The 27,701-nt window shown below is 40.9% G+C and overlaps 1 protein-coding gene across 1 annotated transcript; it reads left to right on the top strand.

Annotated features, from left to right (window-relative positions):
- The first annotated feature begins 213 nt into the window (after nt 1–213).
- On the top strand, nt 214–16,519 carry LOC107826633 (vacuolar protein sorting-associated protein 24 homolog 1-like). Its single transcript, XM_075237228.1, has 6 exons — nt 214–630; nt 775–851; nt 1,739–1,841; nt 3,965–4,086; nt 15,973–16,164; nt 16,261–16,519. The coding sequence occupies exons 1-6, from the start codon at nt 519–521 to the stop codon at nt 16,321–16,323; spliced, it is 669 nt and encodes a 222-aa protein (XP_075093329.1). The 5' UTR covers nt 214–518; the 3' UTR covers nt 16,324–16,519.
- The last annotated feature ends 11,182 nt before the right edge of the window (nt 16,520–27,701 follow it).

A 27,701-nucleotide genomic window follows, 5' to 3' on the forward strand; every position in this document is an offset into this window, starting at 1 on the left:
AATACAATAGGTAACAATCATTCTAACAAGCTGTTAAGACTAACCGTCGTTAATTTTTGAATTCTTAATTTAAAATTAAGGACATAAAATTTAATTTTTTGAATATAATTTTTGAATTTGAAATACGATGTCCCGAAATTTGAACTCTGAGGTTTAAACTTTAAACATATTTTAAAGATGATTAAAATGGCTACCTGATGTAATTTCCTGATCCAAACATCACAAAACGGAAACCTGCCATCACACGGCCAACTTTGCCTTCCTCCACCCGCTACAGTCCTATGTCAATTGGGTTAAAGAAAAAAGTATCAGTCACTTTTTTTTTCTTATTTTCTTTTAACTTTTTATTCAGCGAATCTACGGTTGAAATAACTGAAAAGATTATTCTTTGATCAGAATATCTATTCAGAAAAAGAAATACGCGATAAAGAAAAGTTCTTTGTCTGATCAGAATATCTATTCAGCTTCATCAATTCTTGCAGCCTTTTGATTTGAAGGGGTTTTCACAAAAGAAAAAAATGGAGAAAGTAATGAATATATTGAAGCCAAAACCGAACCCTCAACAGCTTTTAAGGGATTGGCAACGTAGGCTCCGACAAGAATGTCGGAATATTGAACGTCAAATCCGAGGTAAAAGCTTTTTTTTTTCCTCTCATTCAGCTTAATTTTTCATAGTCAAGAAGGAAAAGGGTTTTTTGTTTCTGTGTTTTTTTGGGTGATTGTAAAGTTCGATTTTTTATCTTGGGTTTGTGGATTTTTGGGGCTTTTGATCAGATATACAAAGAGAGGAGAAGAATGTGCAGAAAGCAATTAAAGAAGCTGCAAAGAGAAATGATATGGGTTCTGCCAAGGTGATTTACTGCTCTCACTTGAACTCTATAATTTAAAAAAAAATCACATAATTATTTTCGGGTTATGACTGCTATTTTTCTACGCTGATGCTTATATAAGGACTATAGAATGATAGACTGAGAAAGAGTTGAAATTAAGCTCTTTAAATATTGTCATTTTAGAACCTTACTTTATCCACACACACAAAAAAAAGTTGATACTTTGGAAAACTTGTTAACTTTGAAATTTTGTTATTTCTCTTAGTTGCTTGTTCATATTTTTAGTTTTTAGGTTTCAATCTTAGGCGTTTGCTAAAGGACTCGTGAGATCCATCAAAAGTGTATAATTGCGTGTTTCCCCCTGTCTTGCTAATAATCTAGGTCTGTAACATTGGTAAACTGAGAAGTAGTAAATATACTTAACTAGATGTTTGAAAATTTGTTATTTCAGATCAGGAGATGAAAGAATAATTCTTCTTTTTCAAATCTTTTAAATGTTGGCGAAATGAGAAAGAGAAGAAGGATGAGTGAGCTGCTTTTAGAAGATGTTCTTCATCTATGTCAATGTACTTGAACCATTAAGTCGTTTTGCATAAAAAGCTTGGCGTAGAAGTGCATTATTGTAATTCTGTTCTGGTCGTTCCAGGTTGTTGAGAAGTGCTTTGTCCTATGTCATTTAGGAGCTTTCTTATGCAGCTTATGTGGACAAACCACTATGCTTTTTTCCAGACTTCTAGGAACACCTATTTAAGTAGTTAGTTTAGTACTTATCCAAGATTTCTTTTTCTTTTACGGTAAGAGCATATGCTGAATTCAGACTGATATTTTATATGGTTATGAGGCATATTTTTGTTGTTTTTTGTATCCTATTGCTTATTCATATCGGACTGTTGATGTATTTACCGCAGTCACTTGCAAAAGAGATTGTGAGATCTAAAAGAACTGTGAACCGATTGTACGAGAATAAGGCGCAGTTGAATTCAATATCCATGCACCTTGGAGAAAGTGTTGGTATGATCGTAGTCTTGCTTCACTTTTTGTATGTATGTCTATCCTCCTTTTATATTCAGGAGTGTGCATTTGGTCCTCTTAAGCTTCTTGACGAGCAAGCTGTCAGGAGAACAGTATGCAATCATTGAGAACATAGCCTGATAAAGATTGCTAAAGTCAATATAGAAATAATAAAAAATACATGCATTATGCCTCTTATTATATATCGAAAAAGAGACTGAACATCCATTGAGAACATAGCATATAATATATGGAGTGTGAAGATGCATAATATGTATTTTATTATTTATATAGATGTTGAAAATGCAGAAGCAGGATTGTATAGTTTCTTATACTTTTGATTTTCTAAATAAAAGGTGAATATTTTCATTTTACACTGGATAACTGGAAACAATTTTGCCAAAACCGAATATAGAATTCTGCCTTTCCAATTTGATTGTATGAAATAGAGGGAGCAGCTAAGAAAGACACAGACTGGATAAAATAAATGGAAAAGGGCCATATTTGCCTCTCTACTATCAAAAATAAGATATATCTACCTTTTGTTTCAGTTTTTTAGTATAACTACCCCTACCGTCATACTTTTGGATCATACTTGCCCCTCACATGTTAAATGGCTTGGTCCCATATTAAAAAAGACACATGGCTGGCCCTAATTGGATAAAATAGACCCGCCACATTTCTAATTAAAACCCACCAGACCCATACAAATAATCCACCCATTCCAAAAAAAGAAAAAAGGAAATTGAACCCATTCCACCCATTTCCTTCACGTTCACATTCTCCTCTTTCATCCTCTCACTAGCCAAGTGCTCCAAATTTCAATTTGTTATGCTGGTGCACTTCTGTTCTAGCAGTTTATTGTTGAAAGTGCTTTTTGGAGGATTGCATGTCAAACTCGGTCTTCAACTTATAAGTTTGTCTTTTTTCATTTTCCCCGCTTTAGCCTCTTTGAGGATTGCATATTAAACTCCGTTTTCTTGTTGATATACTCTAAAAGAGAATATGAAATAAGAATCTTATAAGTTCATGTCTTTGTTCCTTTACCCTGCTATATATTATCAGTTGCATTTACTTTGTTACTTACATCTGCATAGAACATTATATGAAGCTCTCATATATATTTGATTCCTCTGGTGCTACCAGTATCAATCTGTCCTTGTGAATACACTCATAGGTGCAGTACAAGATTATCTTTTAAGGAGTTTGAACTTATTAGGCGTAGAAGTAGCATTTTGGCTAATTAGAAGATGTTTAGGCCAGTTTTCCACTTCATACTTAATATAAGATAAAGCTATCGGGGCATTCTCATATTCTCATTTGCTAGAGACCTAATTTTCACAAAGAAATCATCAGAAGATTTATCAAGCTAGATTGATTAGCATGGTAATAGTATAAAGCTATTCATACTACACTGATTATTTAGTTTCTTCTATACTTAGTTCAAAGACCCACAAAGCCTGTTCAAAAGGGATTAATATTTGGTTGATAAGAATTCAAAGCAAAGTTTGGATTCAACAGTAGGGTCTAGTTACTGAAACTGGGAATGCTAAGCTCCAGTTTATGCTTTACATTTTATAAACGGGTGTTTATACTTAGAGGGAAAGAGGGGAACGGGAATGGGAAGGAGGTGGGGTATTATAGTATAGATCGGGTGGGTTTTAATTAGAGATGGGGCGGGTCTTTTTTATCCAATCAGGGCCAGCCACATGTCTTTTTTATCCAATCAGGGCCAGCCACGTGTCTTTTTTAAGATGGGACCTAACCATTTAAAGTTGGAGGGCAAATACGATCCAAAAGTATGACGATAGGGGTAGTTATACTAAGAAACTAAAACGGAGGGTAGATCTAGCTTATTTTCAATAGTAGAGGGCCAAATATGACCCTTTTACATAAAATAAAATAACTGGATGCTATTTTGGCAAAACCGATAATTGTATTCTATATCGAGGTTGTTAGCAGCAGCTAGGAAAGTAGCATCTATTAGAATGTCTGTAGCTAGACAACCATATACTGTTGCTAGTTGGACAACAAATTGAAGCCAACCCTCTTGACTTATACTTAGTGTTAGTTTATGTGTTGGCTTCTTCCAGTGTCCCATTGACTTGTAATTGGTTTTGCAGCCATTGCTCGAACAGTGGGACATTTGTCTAAGAGTGCTGAAGTCATGAAGCTCGTCAATAATCTTATGAAGGCTCCAGAAGTGGCTATGACAATGCAGGAATTTAGTAAAGAAATGACCAAGGTATATATCTATTTGGCTTTATCATTTTGAGTTTCAATGATATTCTTGATCTTTTCTCCTGGTTGCGAATCGCCTTTAAACCAGTTTGATTCCAATTCTTAAATATTGCTGTATGCTAGATAACATATCAGAATCAGTGTTTCTCTGTTTGCTATTGGCTGTATTTTTTTGAGCGTTCATACTATATGGAATCCGTGCTTTTATCTCCTTTACTTCTCAAGGAACTTTTCTAGTGTCTCTTTCTAGGTGCCAAATTTTATACTCTCATCAAGTGCACCCCTTCGATTATTTTCAGCTTCTTTACGTGTTAATATGCCTATTGTAGTTTTTCAAAATCTTGTGCAACTTGATCAGAAATTTGTGTTTTAGCTTATTATTGTCTTTCTTAAATGGGGAAAGATATTTGGATATCACATGTCAAGTTTTATTTCCTTGTTTCTCATGCAATTTAACAGCATATGACCCATGTTACATGAACAAGGGTGTGGGATAAAATAAGGAAGAAAATCTAGGAGTCAGATTCGTCATCACATAAATCTTAGAATTCAGGGATATGGTAGGGTTAAACGTACGGGCGCTAAGATACGACTAATAAAATATTTTATAGTATAGAATATTTATGCTTCATTTTATATGATGTCATTTGTCACGCCCCAAAACCGAGGGGCGCGACCGGCGCTCGATCGGGCAGCCCCAGCCAAGCGGACCTGGGTGCCTTTCCTATTCCACGTGTTACCCCGCGTTTCCATTTCCCATTAACCAAGTGAAATAGCCATTTATAAATTTAAACACATTCTTACGAGATTTACATAGCATACATAGTTACTTAGCATGGTTTACAAGTTATACTGCCCAAAATACATAAGTACATAACCCACATTTACTATCTACGGAGCCTCTAGGGATACAAATGAGTGATACAATACTTGCCGGTAACAAGGCTCCGGCTATACCTTACACCAAAAACCAAAACAAGACTCCGAAATAAAAAGCGGCACACGCAAGGCCCCGGGAGGAAAAGGGCTCACCAATGCTTCTGGCGGAAAGTGAAGGGGAGCTACGGTCGGTGGACTGGAGTACCTGCTATGGATCCACCTACAATCATAACACGAATGTAGCGCCCCCGGCAAAAGGGACGTCAGCACATTTGAATTGTACTGGTATGTATGAACAAACTTGCCCTAAGTAAACTCAAACCATACACAAGTAACAAGTAGTCATGGAACCAACAATCAAATACACATGAAAGAAAACCATCAAGCCAAACAAGTTACAATCTCTCCATTTCCCCTTCAACATTTTCACATCAATGATTTCACAACTTTCTCATATTTTCATTTCAATAGTGATTTCGATCACTTTTCCACCCTTATTACCTCGGCCAACCTTATCACCACAACCCACACCTTATTACTTCGTGTTGCGGCGCGCAATCCAATTCCACCGAACAATCACAATTCACAAACAACACAACAACAACAACAACAACAACAATTCACAAAGAACAACAACAACAATTCTCAAAGAATTTCTATAGCCATCAATACTATTTCCATCATATTCAACAACTCATATGCATTTTATGTCACCGCGATAATTGCCAATACAAGCCATATATGTTCTTACCACAGTTGTTCCAACTGCATCATTTACGATTTCCTTCCATCATTTATTTCTCAACTGTTACCACATAACACATTCACAATCACACATTTGGTTTATTGCCAATTACGTACACCATTATATCGGGAGACTTAACTACGATCAATCAAATCATACCAATCACAAGAATTCCACAAATAATCCACATAGATATCACATACCAAATATTCGTACACCAAACAAAGTGACTTTACAAAGGTCAAAGTTAGCCATACATACCTTTCTTGATCTTTCCTTTAATTACTACGATATTCTGGAAATTCTAGCAACTTCAATCTATTTTGAGACATAACAAAATTTGAACACAAATTAGGAAGATATTCATAATTCTAGCTCATTTGAGAATTTTATCAATTACTAGTTGTGCATCTTGATTTCAAATCTCTTTTACAAGATTCCCTTCATTTCCCAACCCAATCTTTACTTGTTTATATTCAACAATCTTCCCACAAACCTAATTTGTACATGCATGAATAATGAATACTCTCACATCCAAGAATCATCTTACTAATTACCCATTTCTAGTTAGATTTCAAAGTTGAAGAATTGGGGAAAAGAAATTCTTACCTCTTTGAAGCCTTAGCAACCCTTTGATGCGATTTCAAGGTGTGATTCAAGGAATAGTAGTGAAATCTTTAGTTTTCCCCTTTCCTCTCTCTAGAATCGCTCTCCCTTCACTCTAGAATACCAGAAATTTCTCCAAAAATAAACCTCAATCGAGTTAAATGAAATGGGGTTCGGGTCTTAAAAACCCGTTTTTTGTACTGCCACGCCGCGTGCGGGGCATGGGGCGTCTATGCAAAATGTGTCTAGAAATGAAATTTCGGACCATACTGGAATTACTACTGGCGCGGCGCGCCGGGCGCCGCATGGGGCGCCGCGGTAGTTCAAATTTCTGCGCTGCTTTGGTAATTTGGTCATAACTTTGTGTAGGAATGTCCGAATGACGAACGGTTTGAAGCGTTGGAAACTAGACTCAAAGACCTTTTATTTAATAGGCTGTGCATCACACAAATCCTTATATAACTGGAGATATAATTGTCCAAAGTGAGGTCTTGTGTGCACTCATTTGCAACTTTCGTCTATTATGAAATTTTATAACTTGGCTTAGACTTAGGCCTCTCCTTAGACCCCAATTCACTTTTAATATGACTTATACACTTATTAATATATCCAATTAATATCCATAATATCCTTAATCCTCATTTGTACGCAAGATAAAAAATTTAGCCTACCTTGACACCACGAAATCTTAAATTACTAAGCAAAATTTTCTGGGGCTTTACATTCTCCCCCGCTTAAGATCATTCGTCCTCGAATGAGGATCAAGTTTCATTCATTAGTCATCCTTATGTAACTTCTGCTTTTCACATTATGAAATATATCATCAGCCCCGAATTTGGCTAACTCCTTAAATTTCCGAAAATTTCGCCAGAGTTTTCTTTGTAACTAGGACTATCCACCTGTCAGAGGGCCCCAGATACATATCCTAACAGCATATACATGTTCCATAGACATAACATAACTTGTTCAACACCAACCATGGCCGCATAGGCAACATACATAATCAAAATGGAATAGTTTAACATAGATCAAATCAAAAGATAAGAGTTTATAGGAACCAAATGCATGAAAGCTATTATATAACTATTCAAACAAATGTGGGTACTTCTTTCTCATTTCTTCCTCGGCTTCCCAAGTGGCTTCCTCAACTTGCTGGTTCCGCCATAATACTTTCACTGATGCAATTTCCTTATTTCTCAGTTTTCGAACTTGCCTATCAAAAATGGCAACTGGGACTTCTTCATATGATAGCTCTTCATTCACCTCAATAGTCTCGACTGACACGATGGTGGACGAATCCCCTACTACCTTCCTTAACATAGACACATGAAAGACCGGGTGTACCAATGACATCTCGGGTGGCAGCTCGAGTTTGTATGCCATCTGACCAATTCTCTGAATGATTTTGTATGGTCCGACATACCTCAGACTTAATTTTCCCTTCCTTCCAAATCGCATGATACCCTTCATTGGGGAAACTTTCAAGAATACCCAATTGTCTTCTTTGAACTCCAAATCTCTGCGACGCACATCCAAATAGGATTTTTGGCGACTTTGAGCAGTTTTCAACCTTTCTTTAATAAGCTTGACTTTCTCTATGGCCTGATACACGAGGTCCGGCCCTATCAATTCCGCTTCTCCAACCTCGAACCATCCGATGGGAGACCTACATCTCCTACCATACAATGCTTCGAACGGTGCCATTTGGATACTAGCATGGAAGCTGTTGTAAGCAAATTCTATGAGCGGCAAATGGTCATCCCAACTACCCTTGAAATCAATAGTACAAGCACGTAACATGTCTTCAAGCGTCTGAATAGTCCGCTCTGCTTGCCCATCGGTTTGTGGATGAAAAGCTGTGCTAAGGTTTACCTGCGTACCCAAACCTTGCTGAAACTTCTTCCAAAAGTGGGCTGTAAACTGAGCCCCGCGATCTGAAATGATTGAGACTGGAGTGCCATGCAACCTGACTATTTCTTTGATATACAGCTGAGCATACTGTTCCGCTGTGTCGGTAGATTTAACTGGCAAGAAATGCGCTGATTTCGTGAGTCGATCCACGATCACCCAAATTGAGTCGAATTTGCGCGGAGTGCGCGACAACCCTACCACAAAATCCATGTTAATCATCTCCCATTTCCACATTGGAATTTCTATGCATTGAGCCAATCCACCGGGCCTTTGATGTTCGGCCTTCACTTGTTGACAATTCGGACATTTCGCCACAAAATCCGCCACATCCCTCTTCATGTTGTTCCACCAATAAATTTCCTTGAGATCATGATACATTTTTGTAGAACCTGGGTGCACGGAATACCTGGAAGTGTGAGCCTCTGCCATGATCCTTTCCCGAAGACCGTCGATATCAGGAACACACAGGCGGTCTTGGTACCGTAGGGTACCATCATTCATGCCAACGGAAAAAGCTGTGGTCTTGTGTTTATGAATCCCCTCCTTCAGTTGTGCTAACAACGGATCGTTAAATTGCTTCTCTTTCACCTCTGCCACGAGCGATGATTCAGCCCCATTCTATACAATTACTCCTCCTTCATTAGAGTCTGCAAGGCGAACTCCCAAACTGGACAATTGATGAACCTCCCTGGCTAACGGTCTCTGATATGCCTCCAAATGAGTCAAACTTCCCATGGATTTTCGACTAAGAGCGTCTGCCGCAACATTAGCCTTCCCCGGGTAATAGAGAATATCAATGTCATAGTCCTTGAGTAATTCTAGCCATCTTCGTTGCCTTAGATTTAACTCATTCTGCTTGAAAATATATTGAAGGCTCTTGTGGTCCGTGAATACATCCACATGGACCCCGTATAGATAATGTCGCCAAATCTTTAGTGCGAACACCACCGCTGCAAGCTCTAAGTCATGAGTTGGATAGTTCTTTTCATGATTCTTGAGTTGCCTAGAAGCGTAGGCTATAACCTTTCCATGTTGCATCAGCACACACCCGAGCCCGACTCTCGAAGCATCGCAATACACCACAAATCCCTTTGTATCCTCTGGCAGGGCTAATACCGGTGTTGTTGTCAACCTTGATTTCAATTCTTGAAAACTCTTTTCACAAGCATCGGACCATTGGAATTTAACTGCTTTCTGCGTCAACTTAGTCAAAGGGGAGGCGAGGGTAGAGATCCCTCCACAAACCTCCGATAATACCCCGCTAAACCCAAGAAGCTACGGATCTCCGTCGGGGTCGTGGGTCTAGGCCAATCTTTTACTGTTGCAATCTTCTGGGGATCCACCTGAATCCCTTCACTGAAAACAACATGGCCCAGAAAGGTAACAGACTCCAACCAAAATTCATATTTTGAAAATTTAGCATACAACTGGTGCTGATAAAGGGTCTGCAGAACTGCCCTGAGGTGATCGGCATGATCCTCCCGGCTCCGCGAATAAACAAGGATGTCATCAATGAAAACAATCACAAAGGAGTCTAGAAATGGCTTGAAGACCCGATTCATAAGATCCATGAAAGCTGCCGAGGCGTTGGTTAGCCCAAAAGACATGACCAAGAATTCAAAGTGACCATAGCGAGTTCTGAAAGTGGTCTTAGGAATATCCTGCTCTTTGCTCTTCAATTGGTGATACCCGGACCGTAGATCAATTTTGGAGAAGAACCTTGCACCTTGCAATTGGTCAAACAAATCATCTATCCGAGGCAAAGGATATTTATTCTTGATGGTGACCTTGTTAAGCTGCCGATAATCAATACACATCCGGAGCGACCCATCCTTCTTCCTGACAAAAAGAACCGGAGCACCCCACGACGACACACTTGGCCGTATGAACCCCTTTTCTAATAAATCCTTCAGCTGCTCCTTTAACTTCCTTAACTCCGCGGCGCCATCCTGTATGGTGGAATAGATATTGGCTGCGTATCTGGCAATACATCAATCCCGAAATCAATCTCCCTATCTGGTGGGATCCCTGGAAGCTCGTCCGGAAACACTTCAAGAAATTCATTCACGACTGGCACGGACTCGGGGGCAGACACTTCTGAAGTGGTGTCCGCCACCCGGACCAAATGGTAGATACACCCCTTCCTAATCATCTTTGAAGCCTTAAGGTAGGAAATAAACCTACCTTTCGGCACCACACCATTTCCCTTCCACTCAATAACCGGCTCATTAGGGAACTCAAGCCTCATGACTCTCGTTCGACAGTCAAGTTTAGCAAAACACGAATAAAGCCAGTCCATTCCCATAATCACATCAAAATCCACCATTCCAAGCTCAATAAGATCGGTCGTGGTAGCACGACCACATACCGTGACAACACAATTCCTATAAACTTGCGCGGCTGTGATAGAATCACCAACCGGAGTTGATACAGAGAACGGCTCATGAAGCTGTTCGGGTTCTACCCCAAAACTTGAAGCAATGAATGGGGTGACATAAGACAAAGAGGACCCCGGATCAATAAAAGCATAACAATCAATGGCCTGAACAGACAAGATACCTGTGACAACATCTGCAGAGAAGCCTCTGCACTCTGGCGACCACTCAAAGCGTAAAATCGGCTAGGTCCACTTCTACCACGAGCTCCACCCCTAATTGCACCACGCCCTGCTGGAGCTGGAGGGCGCGCGGATGACGTAGCAGCTGAAGAACCGGATGGCTGAGCAAATCCCCTACCCGTGCCCTGTCTGGGCGCATGACAGTCCCGCTGGATATGACCTCTCACCCCACATCTATAACACACCGGGATATCCAAATAACAAGCCTCCGTATGGAATCTCCCACACTTGGGGCATAGAGCTCCCCCTGCTGCTGTGATCCCCCTCCTGGACGACCGGACTGATGGGGTCTCCTGCTATCTGAACCTGGTCTCAAGTGACTGCTCTATTGATAACTGTGCACAGATGGCGGTGCGCTTGCTGAGGACTGAGCATATGACTGGGATGACCCTGATGGCCCCCTTCTCTGAACTGGTCTCCCTGAGTGACCCACTGATCGGGCCCTGCTGTTACTCTCCCTTTCTGCCCATATTTTCAACTTCCTAGCCTCTGTGGCTTGAGCGAATCCCACAATCTTCCCATAATTCATATCTGAGTGTAAGGCCGCTGTAGCAGCCTCGTTCACCACCAAGGGACTAAGACCCCGAACAAATCGCCGAACTCGATCACCCATGGTCGACACTAACTGGGGAGCATACTTGGACAGTCTCACAAACTCCATATGGTACTCCCAAACACTCATATTGCCCTGCTTGAGGACCTCAAACTCAGTGGCACGGGCCGCCATTGTCTCGACAGGCAGGAAGTGGTCCATGAATGCATCTACAAACTCATCCCATCTAGCTGGAGGTCTTTCCTCCCCACGGGAATCCTCCCACATCTCGAACCATGAATACGCTGCTCCCCTCAACCTGTATGAAGCCAACTCAACCCCCTCCGTCTCTGTAGCCTTCATCACTCGAAGGGTCTTATACATTTCATCAAGGAAATCCTGCGGATCGGCCTCTGGGTCTGTGCCTGTGAACTCTGGAGGGGCCAACCGCAGAAACTGGTTGACTCTGGAGCTGGCGGAATCTCCCTGTCCGCTGGAGGACGTAGGGGCATCATGGGATCTCTGGGCCTGAGCGGCCACTAACTGGGTCAACATATGGATGGCTCCTCTAAGGTCCCCATCAAAAACCCCGGGACCGAAAGCTGGAACTGCATCAGGATCTGGAATATCAGTGGGAGGGATGGTAACACCCTCTGCCGCAGCTGGAACAGGAATACTTGGATCTGGAATAAATGGGCCAGGCAGATTCAAGACCGGGGAGTCACTCTCACCCACGGCATCAGGTACATGATTCATAGCCACACTTGGGGTGGAAATTATCCCCGAGGCCGAGTCTAGCTCTCTTCTTAGGTGCCATTACTGAAAATTTGGAACAGAGCACGAGTTAGAGGTAAATATTTCCACTTTTCACTTCACCGCACGATATAGAGTAACCAAGAAGAAGGTAATTTCCTAAATGCCCATGTAGCCTCCAACTTATAGATGTGGTCGACAACACACCGATAAGAAGGACTCTACTAGACACGGCTCCGAGACATCCTAGGACCCTTTTAAAACCTGGCTCTGATACCAAGTTTGTCACGCCCCAAAACCGAGGGGCGCGACCGGCGCTCGACCGGGCAGCCCCAGCCAAGCGGACCTGGGTGCCTTTCCTATTCCACGTGTTACCCCGCGTTTCCATTTCCCATTAACCAAGTGAAATAGCCATTTATAAATTTAAACACATTCTTACGAGATTTACATAGCATACATAGTTACTTAGCGTGGTTTACAAGTTATACTGCCCAAAATACATAAGTACATAACCCACATTTACTGTCTACGAAGCCTCTAGGGATACAAATAAGTGATACAATACTTGCCGGTAACAAGGCTCCGGCTATACCTTACACCAAAAACCAAAACAAGACTCCGAAATAAAAAGCGGCATGAGCCACGCAAGGCCCCGGGAGGAAAAGGGCTCACCAATGCTTCTGGCGGAAAGTGAAGGGGAGCTACGGTCGGTGGACTGGAGTACCTCCTATGGATCCACCTACAATCATAACACGAATGTAGCGCCCCCGGCAAAAGGGACGTCAGCACATTTGAATTGTACTGGTATGTATGAACAAACTTGCCCTAAGTAAACTCAAACCATACACAAGTAACAAGTAGTCATGGAACCAACAATCAAATACACATGAAAGAAAACCATCAAGCCAAACAAGTTACAATCTCTCCATTTCCCCTTCAACATTTTCACATCAATGATTTCACAACTTTCTCATATTTTCATTTCAATAGTGATTTCGATCACTTTTCCACCCTTATTACCTCGGCCACCCTTATCACCACAACCCACACCTTATTACTTCGTGTTGCGGCGCGCAACCCGATCCCACCGAACAATCACAATTCACAAACAACACAACAACAACAACAACAACAATTCACAAAGAACAACAACAATAATTCTCAAAGAATTTCTATAGCCATCAATACTATTTCCATCATATTCAACAACTCATATGCATTTTATGTCACCGCAATAATTGCCAATACAAGCCATATATGTTCTTACCACAGTTGTTCCAACTGCATCATTTACGATTTCCTTCCATCATTTGTTTCTCAACTGTTACCACATAACACATTCACAATCACACATTTGGTTTATTGCCAATTACGTACACCATTATATCGGGAGACTTAACCACGATCAATCAAATCATACCAATCACAAGAATTCCACAAATAATCCACATAGATATCACATACCAAATATTCGTACACCAAACAAAGTGACTTTACAAAGGTCAAAGTTAGCCATACATACCTTTCTTGATCTTTCCTTTAATTACTACGATATTCCGGAAATTCTAGCAACTTCAATCTATTTTGAGACGTAACAAAATTTGAACACAAATTAGGAAGATATTCATAATTCTAGCTCATTTGAGAATTTTATCAATTACTAGTTGTGCATCTTGATTTCAAATCTCTTTTACAAGATTCCCTTCATTTCCCAACCCAATCTTTACTTGTTTATATTCAACAATCTTCCCACAAACCTAATTTGTACATGCATGAATAATGAATACTCTCACATCCAAGAATCATCTTACTAATTACCCATTTCTAGTTAGATTTCAAAGTTGAAGAATTGGGGAAAAGAAATTCTTACCTCTTTGAAGCCTTAGCAACCCTTTGATGCGATTTCAAGGTGTGATTCAAGGAAGAGTAGTGAAATCTTTAGTTTTCCCCTTTCCTCTCTCTAGAATCGCTCTCCCTTCACTCTAGAATACCAGAAATTTCTCCAAAAATAAACCTCAATCGAGTTAAATGAAATGGGGTTCGGGTCTTAAAAACCCGTTTTTTTGTACTGCCGCGCCGCGTGGGGCGCCGTGGGGCACGGGGCGTCTGTGCAAAATGTGTCTGGAAATGAAATTTCGGACCATACTGGAATTACTACTGGCGTGGCGCGCCGGGCGCCGCATGGAGCGTCGCGGTAGTTCAAATTTCTGCGCTGCTTTGGTAATTTGGTCATAACTTTGTGTAGGAATGTCCGAATGACGAACGGTTTGAAGCGTTGGAAACTAGACTCAAAGACCTTTTATTTGATAGGCTGTGCATCACACAAATCCTTATATTACTGGAGATATAATTGTCCAAAGTGAGGTCTTGTGCGCACTCATTTGCAACTTTCGTCTATTATGAAATTTTATAACTTGGCTTAGACTTAGGTCTCTCCTTAGACCTCAATTCACTTCTAATATGACTTATACACTTATTAATATATCCAATTGATATCCATAATATCCTTAATCCTCATTTGTACGCAAGATAAAATATTTAGCGTACCTTGGCACCACGAAGTCTTAAATTACTAAGCAAAATTTTCTGGGGCTTTACATCATTGCTCTTTTGAGAGTCAAACAATCTTTTATTACAATCATTTCAAACATATCTTAAATGTTTTTAATTAATTAAAGAATTATGACTTATAGTACTTGTTGATGTAGTTATTAGAATTTAGATGTGAAAGTATTAATTTTTTTGTTACTTGTTGATGTAGTTATTAGATGTGAAAATATTAATTTTTTTGTTCTAAGAAATCCCGAATGACTAGAGGTGCACGGTTCAAAACTCGGTTGATCATGGGCTTGCCCCTATACCCTTCTAAGTATGAAAATATTACTTTAAAAATGGAAGAAATAGTTCCGATTGAGATTGTAAATGAGAAGGCTTGAGACCTCCTTTTCAGCCTCTTCATTCTGTTTGAAATGGATGGAGTATATATGTATGTTGTGTGTATATATTCCAGTAATTAACTAAAAGTCTTTGAACCAAAACAAGTATAATTAAGTCCTTTTAAATACCTAATATTTTATTCCATAAGTATATATGGTACAATAGCAAAGTTTTCGAACACTTTATGTGAATATATATGTAGATAATTATAAAAACTGAAAATCATAACCAGAAAACCCAGCATAAGCATGAAGTCAGCCAAATAATGTACGTTATCCCTTTCCCACATCTAGATCGTGTGAGATTGATGTGGATGCAGCTGGCTTTTGATGGTTCTGTTTAACATAGTATATGACTATGAATTCCTTCATAATTCAGAGAGCATGTGCGCTTATTCTTTAGGAGTTTCATGGAGAAACTAGGTGTTTCTTGTGTGACTAGATTGGCTTCTTCTACAAACCTACCCCACCCTCCAGGTCGGGGGGGGGGGGCTTGGCTGAGAGACAAGTTATTTGTGGATTGGGATATTGTATGAATTATTGTTAACATGAATGAGAATACTCTCAGATGCAAGAGTATCCAATAGGCTGTTCCATAAATCTGTTGAAGATAGTTTAGACTTTAGTTCTACCCATGTAAATACTAAGTTTATATTAAAATCTTCTTGTTGCTGAATAAAACATTAGAGGGCAAGTATTATTTAGTGATTGGTTGTATGCCAAATTGAATGCAACTCACGCTCACATGTTGCACAGTTCGTGAAAGAAAAATGAAAGCTGATCTCAATATGATAGACTGTCCTATTGCCTGCCTCCCCCACAAGAAGCTTCTCTCTCTCACACACACTCACGCACGCACACACATACATTTTCTTTTTATCTGGAAATTACCCGATCTCTTCTTATTGCAGGCTGGTGTGATGGAGGAAATGGTAAATGATGCAGTGGACAGTGCACTGGATTCAGAAGACATAGAAGACGAGATTGAAGAAGAAGTTGACAAGGTTTTGACTGCAATTGCTGGTGAGACTACTGCACAACTTCCTGAAGCAGTCCGAAAGCAGAAGTTAAAGCAACCCGTGCAGACAGTCGAGGATGCAGAGGTACGTCCTCTCATCTTGTGACGATTACATATCATAGATCTTCTCTATGATCAACCAAACTAAATTGACCGACCATTGATTTGTTACTTCTTGCAGGGTGCTGATGAAGAGGAAGATTTAGAAGAACTAAGGGCACGTCTCGCTAAAGTTAGATCCTAAGTGATTTTTAAATTGACTTTCAATGCCTAAGGCTTCGATGTAAAATAAGTTTGTATGTGAAGCACATACCTCTTCTATGGTCTGCCGAGCTCCAGTTTCTTTCTGGAAGAGAGGATAGTAGGGTATCTTCTGTATCTTAAAATCAGTTAACTCATGATTTCTTGTATTAATTATCCGATGTGAGTTATTTTCTTCATATGTTATTTCTGGCCGTTTTTCTTTTTATTATTGTTGTGCTTATGCTTTTCTGAACCTACGGCCTATTGGAAACATGCTCTCTATCTCCTCAAGGTAGGAGTAAGGTCTGCGTACATACTATCCTCCCTAGGCCCTACTATGTGGGATACATTGGGTATGTTGTTGTTCTCTCGAATGGAAAATGAAATACTATGTTAACATTTCCTGCTATTTAGTGGAATTGGTTGTCCAATACGTATTTACGTAGGACGCTCTCTTCTCTTAAATTGTATTAATGTACTTTTATTTTTTATGAAAAATAGTTACTCCATTAAAATAGAAAATTTTCTGATGTTTCAAATTTTGCATAACTATTCATATTATACTTCGGTAGTTTTCATATAACTAAAATAACATTTATAATGGACCACAAAATTAAATCTCCCGAATATATTGTTAATCACACGCTACAACTAATAATAAAACTATGTAATTGTGTAAAAGCTCTTCATAATCTTGATTCCTTTTCTTAGTCGAACTTTGATTTATTGTATTTAGTAAATAGTAAAAGAATTTTTAGAGCAAGATCCATCGCAATAGGTTACTTACCTTCTTTTTCATGTTATCACTCACGCACACTGTAAACTGTAACATGCTGGCTTTTAAGTGAAATAATTGTTTAAAGAAAATCAGTCGATAATTAAATCCAAATTTTATAAGTACTTCATATAAGACTGATTATATATTTTTTCCAAGAGAAAATAAAATTACCTTAAAATATGTATATGGTTTTTTTCCCTCTTCGTAACCACTATAACAACAAAAGGATCATATCGCCTTCTAAATGAGCAGATCGTCCTCCTAAATTATGGCTTTCTATAAAACAAACAGTTGAAATTAGATCATGCTTCGGTTGTGGCATGTTTCTTGTTTTATTGCATTAATTATTAATTTTTTTTAAAAAAAATACAAAGCAACTTCCAACACGATTCCCATTCCCTGACGTAAAATCAAGCAAATATTCCATTTTTATCCGACGGACTTGAATAACAACACCCTTTCTATTATAATATTTTATGGTCAAGAATGGATGAAAATAAAGAAAACCGTTGAAACTGGCGAGCTCGAACCCACAGCTTCCACCTTGGTATATTATTATTATTATTATTATTATTATTATTATTATTATTATTATTATTATTATTATTATTATTATTATTATTATTATTATTATTATTATTATTACTACTACTACTACTACTACTACTATTATTATTATTAATAAAATTATTTACCCTTAAAATTGGATAACAATTAAACTTATAAGTGATTTTAAGGATATGTGATTTCACTTGGCACAAACTGAGAAATATGAGAATTAACGTTAGAAATTAACTGTAAAATAAAGCAAACCAATATAATGAGCGGTTATGGCCTTCGAGCTAGATCGCCCTCGAACCAATAGAGAATGCTAATAGAAAGTATCAACTGAACAACAGAGCTTAAGAGAGAAAATGTAATGTATTGCTTTGTTATACGTGAATATTATCATTACAAAATGATTAGAACCCCCTTCATATAGTAGAGGAATTCTACTTGCTCGATCACGGATATCTCGGCTTTCTGTTATTTGGTTTAGCAGGCTTCCTTCAATCTCGCTTGGTCTCTATCTCGCTTCGGTCTCGATCTTGATCGATCATCGACTCATGAGCTTAGCAATCCATCTTCGTGCCATGGTTCGATGTAATGCGAGGCCGAGCCTTGGTCTGCCACCCCGGTTTCGATTAGCCATACAAAATTAGGGAAGCCTGATTCTGACCGTATACAGATAGTCCCCTCGTTTTTTGGAGTGTAATGACAAGAAACGAATTGAGTCTTCGAAATTCCCCTCGGTTTACCATGATGTAAGCATCGTGACGCAAGTGGTAGAGGTGATCGAAACGTCTTGTCGGTTCAGTTTCCTAGGCATTTAATGCGCGTCAGTCGACGGTCGGCTACTACCAGTGTTGAACCGTCGTTGCGAAACCAATAAATACTACCTTCTTCATTCTTTCAAACTTTACTTTCAATTTCTTTGCCCTCTTCGGATCTTTGTGTTTTCAGTTTCATGGGTTTCTTTACTTGTTTCTTCACAAAATATCCAAGCGTTCCTCCTCCGTTTTGTTCTTCCCCATTTATAAAAATGGCTAAGACTTTAAAAACTGTCTCACACAAGGAAATCGCTTCTTCATCAAAGCCTGTCGGTTCCGTAGCCGCGGTGGATCCTCCCCTAGAGGACTTCGTTCCGACAAAGTGCCCTACTGCAGCCGATTTTAAGGTGGAGAATACACCCTACTCACCGGGTCGATGTGAACTAATGTCGAGATACATATGTACAATTACCGATGGTCTCCTCCAGAAGGTGAAGGAGGAGTGTAACTAGGTAGGCAAAGATGTAGTAGTTCCTACCCCCGAGGAATCTGTCACCACTCATATGGAGGGGTATCTAAGTGTTTATACTTACCCCTTCACGATAGGTCCCTTAGACCCCATCATCGTCACCTTTTGCAAGAGGTACGATGTCACTCTTGGCCAAATCCAATCCATCATTCCGGAGGATCGTGATCCTCCTTCGATTTTTTGTAAGCAAGATCAAAGGTCATCTTTTTACCCTCGGTCACCTTATGCGTCTCTACAGCCCCCAGCTTTATCGTGGAGGCTTGATCAAGCTTTACCGCCGAGCCACAAAACCCCCGTTCTCAAGCATAGATGGGACCCGAGATCGAGGTTGGATGGGCCTATTTGTCCGAATAAAGACCTCGGACCTGATTCCTGCCGAGGACATGCCGTTTCCTGAAAAATGGAACATGAATCGTAAGTATTGCTTTGCCTTGAACATCTATTTTTGATGTTTTACTTCTCATCTTTTTTCCTCATCTAAGTTTTTGTGTTGTAGTTGTGGCCCACATGCCAGAAGTGATCCCTGATCTCGAGCAATGAGTCAAGGGCCTAGTGTAGCAGAGGTCATACTCCGAGTGTGCTTGGATGGAAATATCGAAGGGCCAAGGGGAGGCTCGTAACCATGGTAATCTTCTTTTATTAGAATAGTTCTCATTCGGGCTTTGCACTGAACTTACTCATCTTTTTCCCTTTTTAGGCCTTGGGAAGGACGTAGCAATGAGGCCTACCTCTGCTGAGAAGAGGCGTTTTCCCCTTCACCTACCCCAAAGCAGACTAAGGAGAAGAAGAGAAAAGGGGCTCTAAGCTCTCCGGGCCCGGAAAAGAAAAGACCGGCCCCATAAACCCAAGGGGAACGTCATCTGCCTAACTATGAAGTCAATCAAACAGCCGAGGGATGAGGCTGAAGGGGACGAAGAAGAAGACGACTCCAGGCTGGTGACCCGTGTGCGAACTGGCATCGAAATTCAAAGAACTATTGGGCCGGCGAGAGCTGAAATTGCTTTGCCTTGTCTTGACGAAGTCCCCGAGCTAGTAAAAGCTGAAGACTCTTCACCTCGAGTTGAGAGGCTACCGAGGAAGCAGTCGATACTGGTGTAGAAACCATGCTCGAGGCTTCTCGAGATGAAGGTGGAGCCCCAAAAGACTTACTTGGGGAAATATGGATTGGAGATTCCCCCTCGTTGCCTTCGTTCTCTGATTCGATGATCAAAGACGCTCAGGCGTTGGAGACTTGCCACAGTGAAGGGGTCCAAGAAGCAGAAGACCCTTTCTGTAGTTATTTTGTTGAAGTGGAAGATGTCACCTGTCTGGGTGACTTGGATGTACCGAGGAAGAGCTTAAGTGAGGCTTCCTTGAGCTTTAAACTGACCAATCAATTCCCGGCCCCCAGTGTCAATCCCGGGCGTAAGCGATCACTTATCATCTCGGTCACTGAAGAGGACCAAGCCAAGATGGATGAAGTGGAGGTTGCTTGCTTGTTCTACAACGCCCAACATGCTCTGAATCGGGTAAGTTCGAGGGCCATTCCATTATTTCTTTAAAACTTTGAATTCTAAATGGTTTCATCATTTTCTTCCTTACTTGTAGGCTTCAGTGTTGCATCACGAGGCTTTCCTTCAAATCCGAGAGGAGCGTAAGGCTGAGGTTCAGGACCTCACTAAGAAATGCGATACTTACAAGCTTCTCAATGAGAAGCTTTAGGTAGACTTGGTGATGGCTCGAGATGGGCATGCTAAAATGGCAGAACAGGTATTTTGAGTCCTTCATAATAGTGAGGAAGAGTTGGAGATAATAGCTAATGATTCGATTCTGCAGGTTCGACAGAGGCTCGAACATATCAAGGACCTCCAAAGGCAAATAGATAAAGTACGAGCCGAGGCTGAAGAGTTCAAGGGGTGCATGGACATTTTGGCTGCACAAAAGGAGGCCGTCCAAGCAGAGTTGGAGTCAGCCGAGTATCAACTTCGAGATGCAAGGGAGAAGGCCTCGGTACAAGCAAATAAAATCGAGGAGCTTCAGTCGAATTTAGCCAACTTAGCCAAAGAGCTCGAGGTGACCAGATCTGAAGCGGCCACAACCATTGTTAAGGCTCAGGCTAATGCGACCCAATACAAGGCCAATGCTGAAGCCACCTTAGAGCAGGCCAAGATCATAGTGGATCATGCGAGGTGGCAAGCTTGAAGGAAGGCCCTCAAAGGGGCCCGTGATCAGAGTTTTGATATATCTGATGAAATCGAGGTTGCCAAGGCAGAGGAAGCAAAGGCTCTAAAGCAGGATTTTTCCGAGGAAGATTCCAAGGATTTGAGCGACTCTGGTAGTGGAGAAGACTCCGAGGGAGAAGAAGCTTCTTCCGATAAGGATCATGCTGCTTAGGCTTTGTAGTTTTTGATTTTATGTTGAGGCCGATTGGCCTTTGTAAAACATTCTCAATCGGTCCATGGCTTATGAATCTATTGCCCCTTTTTTGTTGTCTCTTGTAAGGGTTAAACGCCTTAGTATGAAGTTGCATTCAGGGATATAAGGTTCGGGATGGTAAGGACCGATAATAAGCCTTACCCTCAACCATTTTTGATCGATGGACCCCGAATGATTATTAGAACTTGAATTTATATAGCCCTTAAGCTTAATGGTCGATTGAGGACCTGCTCGAACTCGAAATAAGGTAGCCCTTAGGCTTTCTAGTCGAGTGAGGATGATTTCTCAAACTCGAAGTAAAAAGTAACCCTAAGCTTAATGGTCGAGTGAGGACCTGCTCGAACTGCCTTTGTAAAATGATCGTTTAAACATACATATAAGGCTTTCTACCCTTTTCGGCTTTCAAATTTTTTCCTTTGTTTTATCATTCGTGTTCACAAAGGTTGTGATGCCTTAGCATGAGATAATGAGGTTGTGTTTGAGGGTTCGAACAAAACCTTGCTTTTATTGCCTTTCTAAGCGTTATCGGGGTTCGATGTTACCGAATTTTTTCCCAAAAATATCTTAAGTTTAAGATTCCGCCGAGGGTATCCTTTTGAATCGGTTGCGAAAGAATTTTTTTCTTTTTTGAAGGCTTGTTTTTGTTAAGAATTTCGGACGTCTCCGAATATTGTTAAATTGGCCGTAGCCTTTGATTTCGGTGTAGCCTAGTGAGCTTGCTTTCCCGAGTTATCCAGGCTTGCCTAAGATAATAGTCCCCGAGTGGGTACGGCCGTGGCCTTTAAAATTCAAGGGTTGCCTAAGAGGTCTTATGCCCTCGATGTTCAATGGCTCGATTTGTTTGAGTTTTTATGGCCGACAGTCCCCGAGTATTGTAGTGATTATCCGAACTCCAGTTGCAATCAACCCTTGGGGTCATTTTCATAATAGATCGAAAGCATGAGGTTGTAAAGTGGAAAATTTTCCAAGATATTAAATAGTTGCAAGGAAAGTATTTCTCTTTATTCTTGTCAAAAATAATCACACATGCATACATGTTTTACACTAGGGCTCGGGCAATCTATGTGGGCACGGTTTTTTTTGACCGTTTGTCCCTTACAATAAATCCTACCTATTGAGACCCCTTCATTTCGAAATAAATTCCTTGGTAGAACAATTCAGTATCCGAGGGTAATCCCCCCCAGTATTCGAGGTTGATTGTAGAGAAATGTCTGATACTATAAACACAGTCTTTGATACTGATTCGTGATCAGTCTTCAATTCTAAGGTAGCACAATCCACTGTTACTTCGTTAAACACCTTTCTGAAAAACCCATTTGGGACAAAAATGGTTCAAAGGAAAAAGAGTGCAGCACGTGCTTTCTGACCTAAAGGCTCCATACCGCTCCTCCTCGAAAACTTGTAAGTGTTAGTCAAAATATAGAAAGAATTGAAATGGGATCGTACCTCAGTAGTAATATCATTTGAGATGAGTTATGTTCCAATTATTTGGTAGCCGAGCTCCGTCCATTGTTCCGAGCCTATAGGATCCTTTTCCTGTGATTTCAAGAATCTGGTAGGGCCCTTCCCAGTTTGGACCCAATTTTCCTTCATTTGGATTTTGGGTGTTTAGCGTTACCTTCCTTAGTACCAAGTCCCCGACATTAAAGTATCGACATTAAAGCAATTTCGGATGGTATCCCGAATCGTCATATGATATGGTCCCAAATGAAGTCGATGACTTCTTTTTCCCTGACCTTCTGGTAGGCCTGCTCTTCAACCCACTTAGAGAAATAGTCAGTCATAAATAAAACAAACTGAGCCTTACCTGGTGACGATGGAAGAGGGCCGACGATGTCTATCCCCCACTTCATGAATGGCCATGAGGATAAAACCGAATGCAGTAGCTTCCCGAGTTGATGAGTCATCGGAGCATGTCTTTGACATTTATCACATTTTTGCACAAACTGTTTTTGCATTTTTTCCATATCTAGTAATAGCAAGCTCTGATTACCTTTCGAACTAGTGATTCGGCGCCTGAGTGGTTCCCACCCATGCCTTCGTGGACTTTCCTCAAAACATACTCGGTATCACCCAGTCCAGACATATCGCTAGCAGACCATCGAACATCCTTCTGAGTAAGGTTCCATTCTCTTACAAGCTAAATCAGGCTACCTTCATTCGCAGGGCCCTCAATTCCTTTGGATCTGAAAGAAGTATTCCGTTCTTCAAATACTTTATGTACTTGTTTCTCCAATCCCAAGTCAAGCTTGTGGAATTGATCTCGGCATGGCCTTCTTCGACTAGTGACCTCATGAGTTGTACGATAGCCGCCGAATTGAGTTAGTTGTCTTTGACTGACGAGCCTAGGTGGCATCGGCTTCGCTATTTTGCTCTCGAGGCACATGTTGCAAAGTGCATTCTTTGAACCGGTGTAGAGTTACTTGTATCTTGTCAAAGTATCTTTGCATTCTTTCCTCCCGAACTTCAAAGGTCCCGTTAACCTGATTCACAATGAGAAGGGAGTCACATTTGGTTTCGATCACCTTTGCTCCCAAGCCTTTGGCTAGTTCGAGGCCTGCAATCATGGCCTCATATTCAGCCTCGTTGTTAGTCAATTTTACAGTTCTAATAGATTATCTAACCACGTTACCTGTGGGTAGTTTCAGCACGATGCCGAGTCCAGACCCCTTTGCATTCGAAGCACCATCCGTAAAGAGGGTCTAGATCCCCGAAAATGTACCTGAATTGACTAAAAATTCTTTTCAACCTCGGGTACTAGGGCCGGCGTAAAGCCAACCATGAAGTCTGCCAAGATTTGAGACTTGATGGTTGTTCGGGGTCGATACTCAATATCATACCCGCTGAGTTCCATGACCCATTTGGTCAATCGCCCCAAAAGCTCGGGTTTATGCAAAATATTTCAAAGGGGATAAATTGTTACAATACATATGGGATGACATTGAAAATATGGTTTTAATTTCCTAGAGGCGCTTATCAAAGCAGCGCTAACTTTTCTAAATGAGGATACCTAGTTTCGGCCTCACCTAAGGTCCGACTACCATAATAGATAGGGAATTTGCATACCTTGTTCTTCTCGGACCAGGACTTCACTTACCGCTATCTCCGAGATTGCCAAGTACAAGTAAAGTTGTTCGTCCACTTTCAGGGTATGAAGTAGTGGCGGGCTCGATAAGTACCGCTTTAGTTCCTCCAAGGCCTGCTGGCATTCTGGGGTCCATGCAAAATTGCTCTCTTCCTAAGCAGTGAGAAGAATCGGTGACTCCTATCTGAGGATCTCGAAATGAATCGCCCTAGGACGAGTATGTGCCTCGTTAGCCTCTGCACAACCTTTACATTATCTACGACCGTGATATCATTGATAACTTTGATTTATCGGGGTTGATCTTGGTCTCCCGATTAGACACCATAAAGCCGAGAAACTTGCCCGAGCCAACCCCGAACGTGCACTCTTCTGGGTTCAGCTTCATATTGTACTTCCTCAGTATATTGAAAGTCTCCTGCAAATGCTTCAAATGACCCTCTGCTCGTAGGGACTTAACTAGCATGTCATCAATATAAACTTCCATAGATTTCCCTATTTGTCATTCGAACATTCGATTTACTAGGCGTTGATAGGTCGCACCAACATATTTTAGTCCAAATGGAATTACATTATAACAGTAGGTGCCATACTTAGTGATAAACGAGGTCTTTTCCTGGTCCTTCGGGTTCATTTGTATTTGGTTGTACCCAGAGTAGGCATCGAGAAAACTGAGAATCTTGTGGCCGGCCGTGGCATTGATCATGCGATCGATATTAGGCAATCCTTAGGGCATGCTTTATTTAGGTCTTTGTATTCTATGCACATCCCAAGTTTGTTTCCCTTTTTAGGGACTACTACCACATTCACTAACCATTCAAGATATTTTACTTCCCGGATGTATCCTATTTTGAGAAGTTTGGTTACCTCATCTTTGATGAAAGCGTGTTTTACCTCGAACTAAGGCCTCCTATTTTGTTCATCAGGTGGAACTTCGGGTCCAAGCTTAGTTTATGAGTAGTGATCTCCAGTGGGATCCCTATCATATCGAGATGAGACCAGGAAAAATAATCCATATTAGCTTTAAGAAATTGAATAAGTTTTTTCCTAAGCTCGAGAGTTTACCTCGTGCTCAGGTATACCTTTTGATCGGGAAGATGCTCGATCAGTATGATTTGTTCTAGCTCTTCGACTATTGATTTTGTGGCATCAAAATCATTGGGGATTATGAAGGATCGAGGTATCATATAGTCATCATCCTCGTAAGTTTCCTGCTCCTCTGATTGGGTCGAGGCTGGTGACTCTGGTTGCTATTTGGCCTCTTGTTTTCCCTTTAAAACCGATCTCTTTGCTGATGAAAGTGCCGATACCGGTATCACTTTATCGATTGCAAACATCTCCTTGGCGGTGGGTTGTTCCCCGTATACTATTTTGACTCCCTCCGATGTCGGGAACTTCAAAACTTGGTGAGGGTCGAGGGTACTTCTCTCATGTTATGGATTTAAGGCTTTCCGAGCAGTGCGTTGTACCTCCTGTCACCCTTGATCACATGGAACTTTGTTTCTTAGATGGTCCTGGCTACGTTTATTGGTAAAACAATTTCACCTTTGGTGGTTTCACTTGCCATGTTGAAGCCGTTAAGTACTCGGGCTGCGGGCACAATTTGATCTTGTAGGCCGAGCTATTCTACGACCCTTGATCGAATAATATTGGCTGAGCTGCCTGGATCAATCAAAACAAGTTTAACTTGAATTTTACTCATAAGGACAGATATTACCAGTGCGTCATTGTGGGGTAGTTCGATCCCTTCTGCATCCTCGTCATTGAAAGACAAGGTCCCTTCCGGAAAGTAGTCCCGAGTTTGCTTTTCCCTTGTGATTGAAACCTTGGTGCGTTTAAATACTGGTCCTTGAGGAATATCGACCCCTCCAATGATCATGTATATCACGTGTTGTGGCTCCTCCTACTCGTTCTGCCTACTGGAATCTCTATTTTTGAAGTGATTCTTGGCCCGACCGCCTAAGAATTCTCGAAGATGCCCCTCGTTAAATAATTGGGCCACTTCCTCGCTTAGCTGCTTGCAATCTTCTGTTTTATGACCATGGGTGACATGATACTTGCATATTTGGTTGGGGTTTCTCTGGGCCGGATCGGTCTGCAGAGGTTGAGGCCATCTAGTATCCTTGATACATCTGATGGCTGATATGATGGTTGATACATCTACACTGAAGTTATATTCCGACAATCATGGAACTTCTTTGGGCCCGACATCCCTATCAAAACCACCCTTGATCATGAACCCCCGTGAAATTTGACCTCGATCATTTCTCCTCTCATCCCGTGCAAAGTTTTGTACGAACTCACTGCCTCTATGGTCTCCATTGTATGGTTGATATCAATCTCTATTCGACCTTGGCTCTCAATCGATATCCCTCTTGATTCTATCCACGAGCTTGTTAGGATAAATGGACCCTGAAAGAGTCCCTAGTTGATCATCCTTGACCCTGATCCTCGACTAATATCGATTATGTACATCAGCCCAAGTGACAGCTGGATACTCGATCAAATTTTGCTTCAACTACTTTGAAGCTATGGAACTCTGAATGTTGAGACCTTGAGTGAAAGCATGAATAACCCAATCATCGGTGACCGGTGGAAAATCCATTCTCTCCATTTGGAACCAAAATACGAATCCCTAAGCATCTCGTTATCTTTCTGCCTTACCTTGAAAAGGTCTGACTTTCTTGTTGCAACCTTAATGGCTCTGGCATGTGCCTTTATAAAAGAATATGCAAGTATAACAAACGAATCAATAGAATTGGGCGGTAAATTATGATCCCATATCATGGCACTCTTCGATAGAGTCTTCCCGAATTTCTTCAGCAATACGGATTCAATTTTGTCATCTTCCAAGTCATTTAGTTTGATGGCACACGTATACGAGGTGACGTGTTCATTTGGATCAATCGTCCCGTTATACTTAGGAATCTTGGGCATACAGAACTTCTGGGGATTGGCTTCTGAGCCGCACTTGAGGGGAAGGGTTTTTGCACAAACTTTTTAGAATCTAGCCCTTTCAATATCGGTGGTGCCCCCAGGATTTGGTTGACCCTAAAGTTATAGGTTTCTACCTTCTTATCATTTTCCTCGATCTTCTTTTCTCTTATCTCAATTCACTTCGTCAACTCTTCGAGCATTTTTAGGATAGCGGGATTTGTCTCCGATTCCTTCTCATTCGATTTTCTCGAAGTCGATTCGACCATGTGCACAACTTCTTGGGATGACTCAAGTTCGATCTTTCTCGATGTGTGGTTCTGATTTTGGA

This window comes from Nicotiana tabacum, chromosome 18 (assembly GCF_000715075.1).
Source record: "Nicotiana tabacum cultivar K326 chromosome 18, ASM71507v2, whole genome shotgun sequence".
In the NCBI taxonomy this organism is placed as follows: Eukaryota; Viridiplantae; Streptophyta; class Magnoliopsida; order Solanales; family Solanaceae; genus Nicotiana; species Nicotiana tabacum.

Bases quoted from the DNA above. Each gene is read 5' to 3' on its own strand.
- LOC107826633 (XM_075237228.1), top strand. From the start codon at position 519: ATGGAGAAAGTAATGAATATATTGAAGCCAAAACCGAACCCTCAACAG. The intron at 852-1,738 runs GTGATTTACTGC...TATTTACCGCAG, and splicing joins ATGATATGGGTTCTGCCAAG to TCACTTGCAAAAGAGATTGT. The intron at 16,165-16,260 runs GTACGTCCTCTC...TACTTCTTGCAG, and splicing joins AGACAGTCGAGGATGCAGAG to GGTGCTGATGAAGAGGAAGA.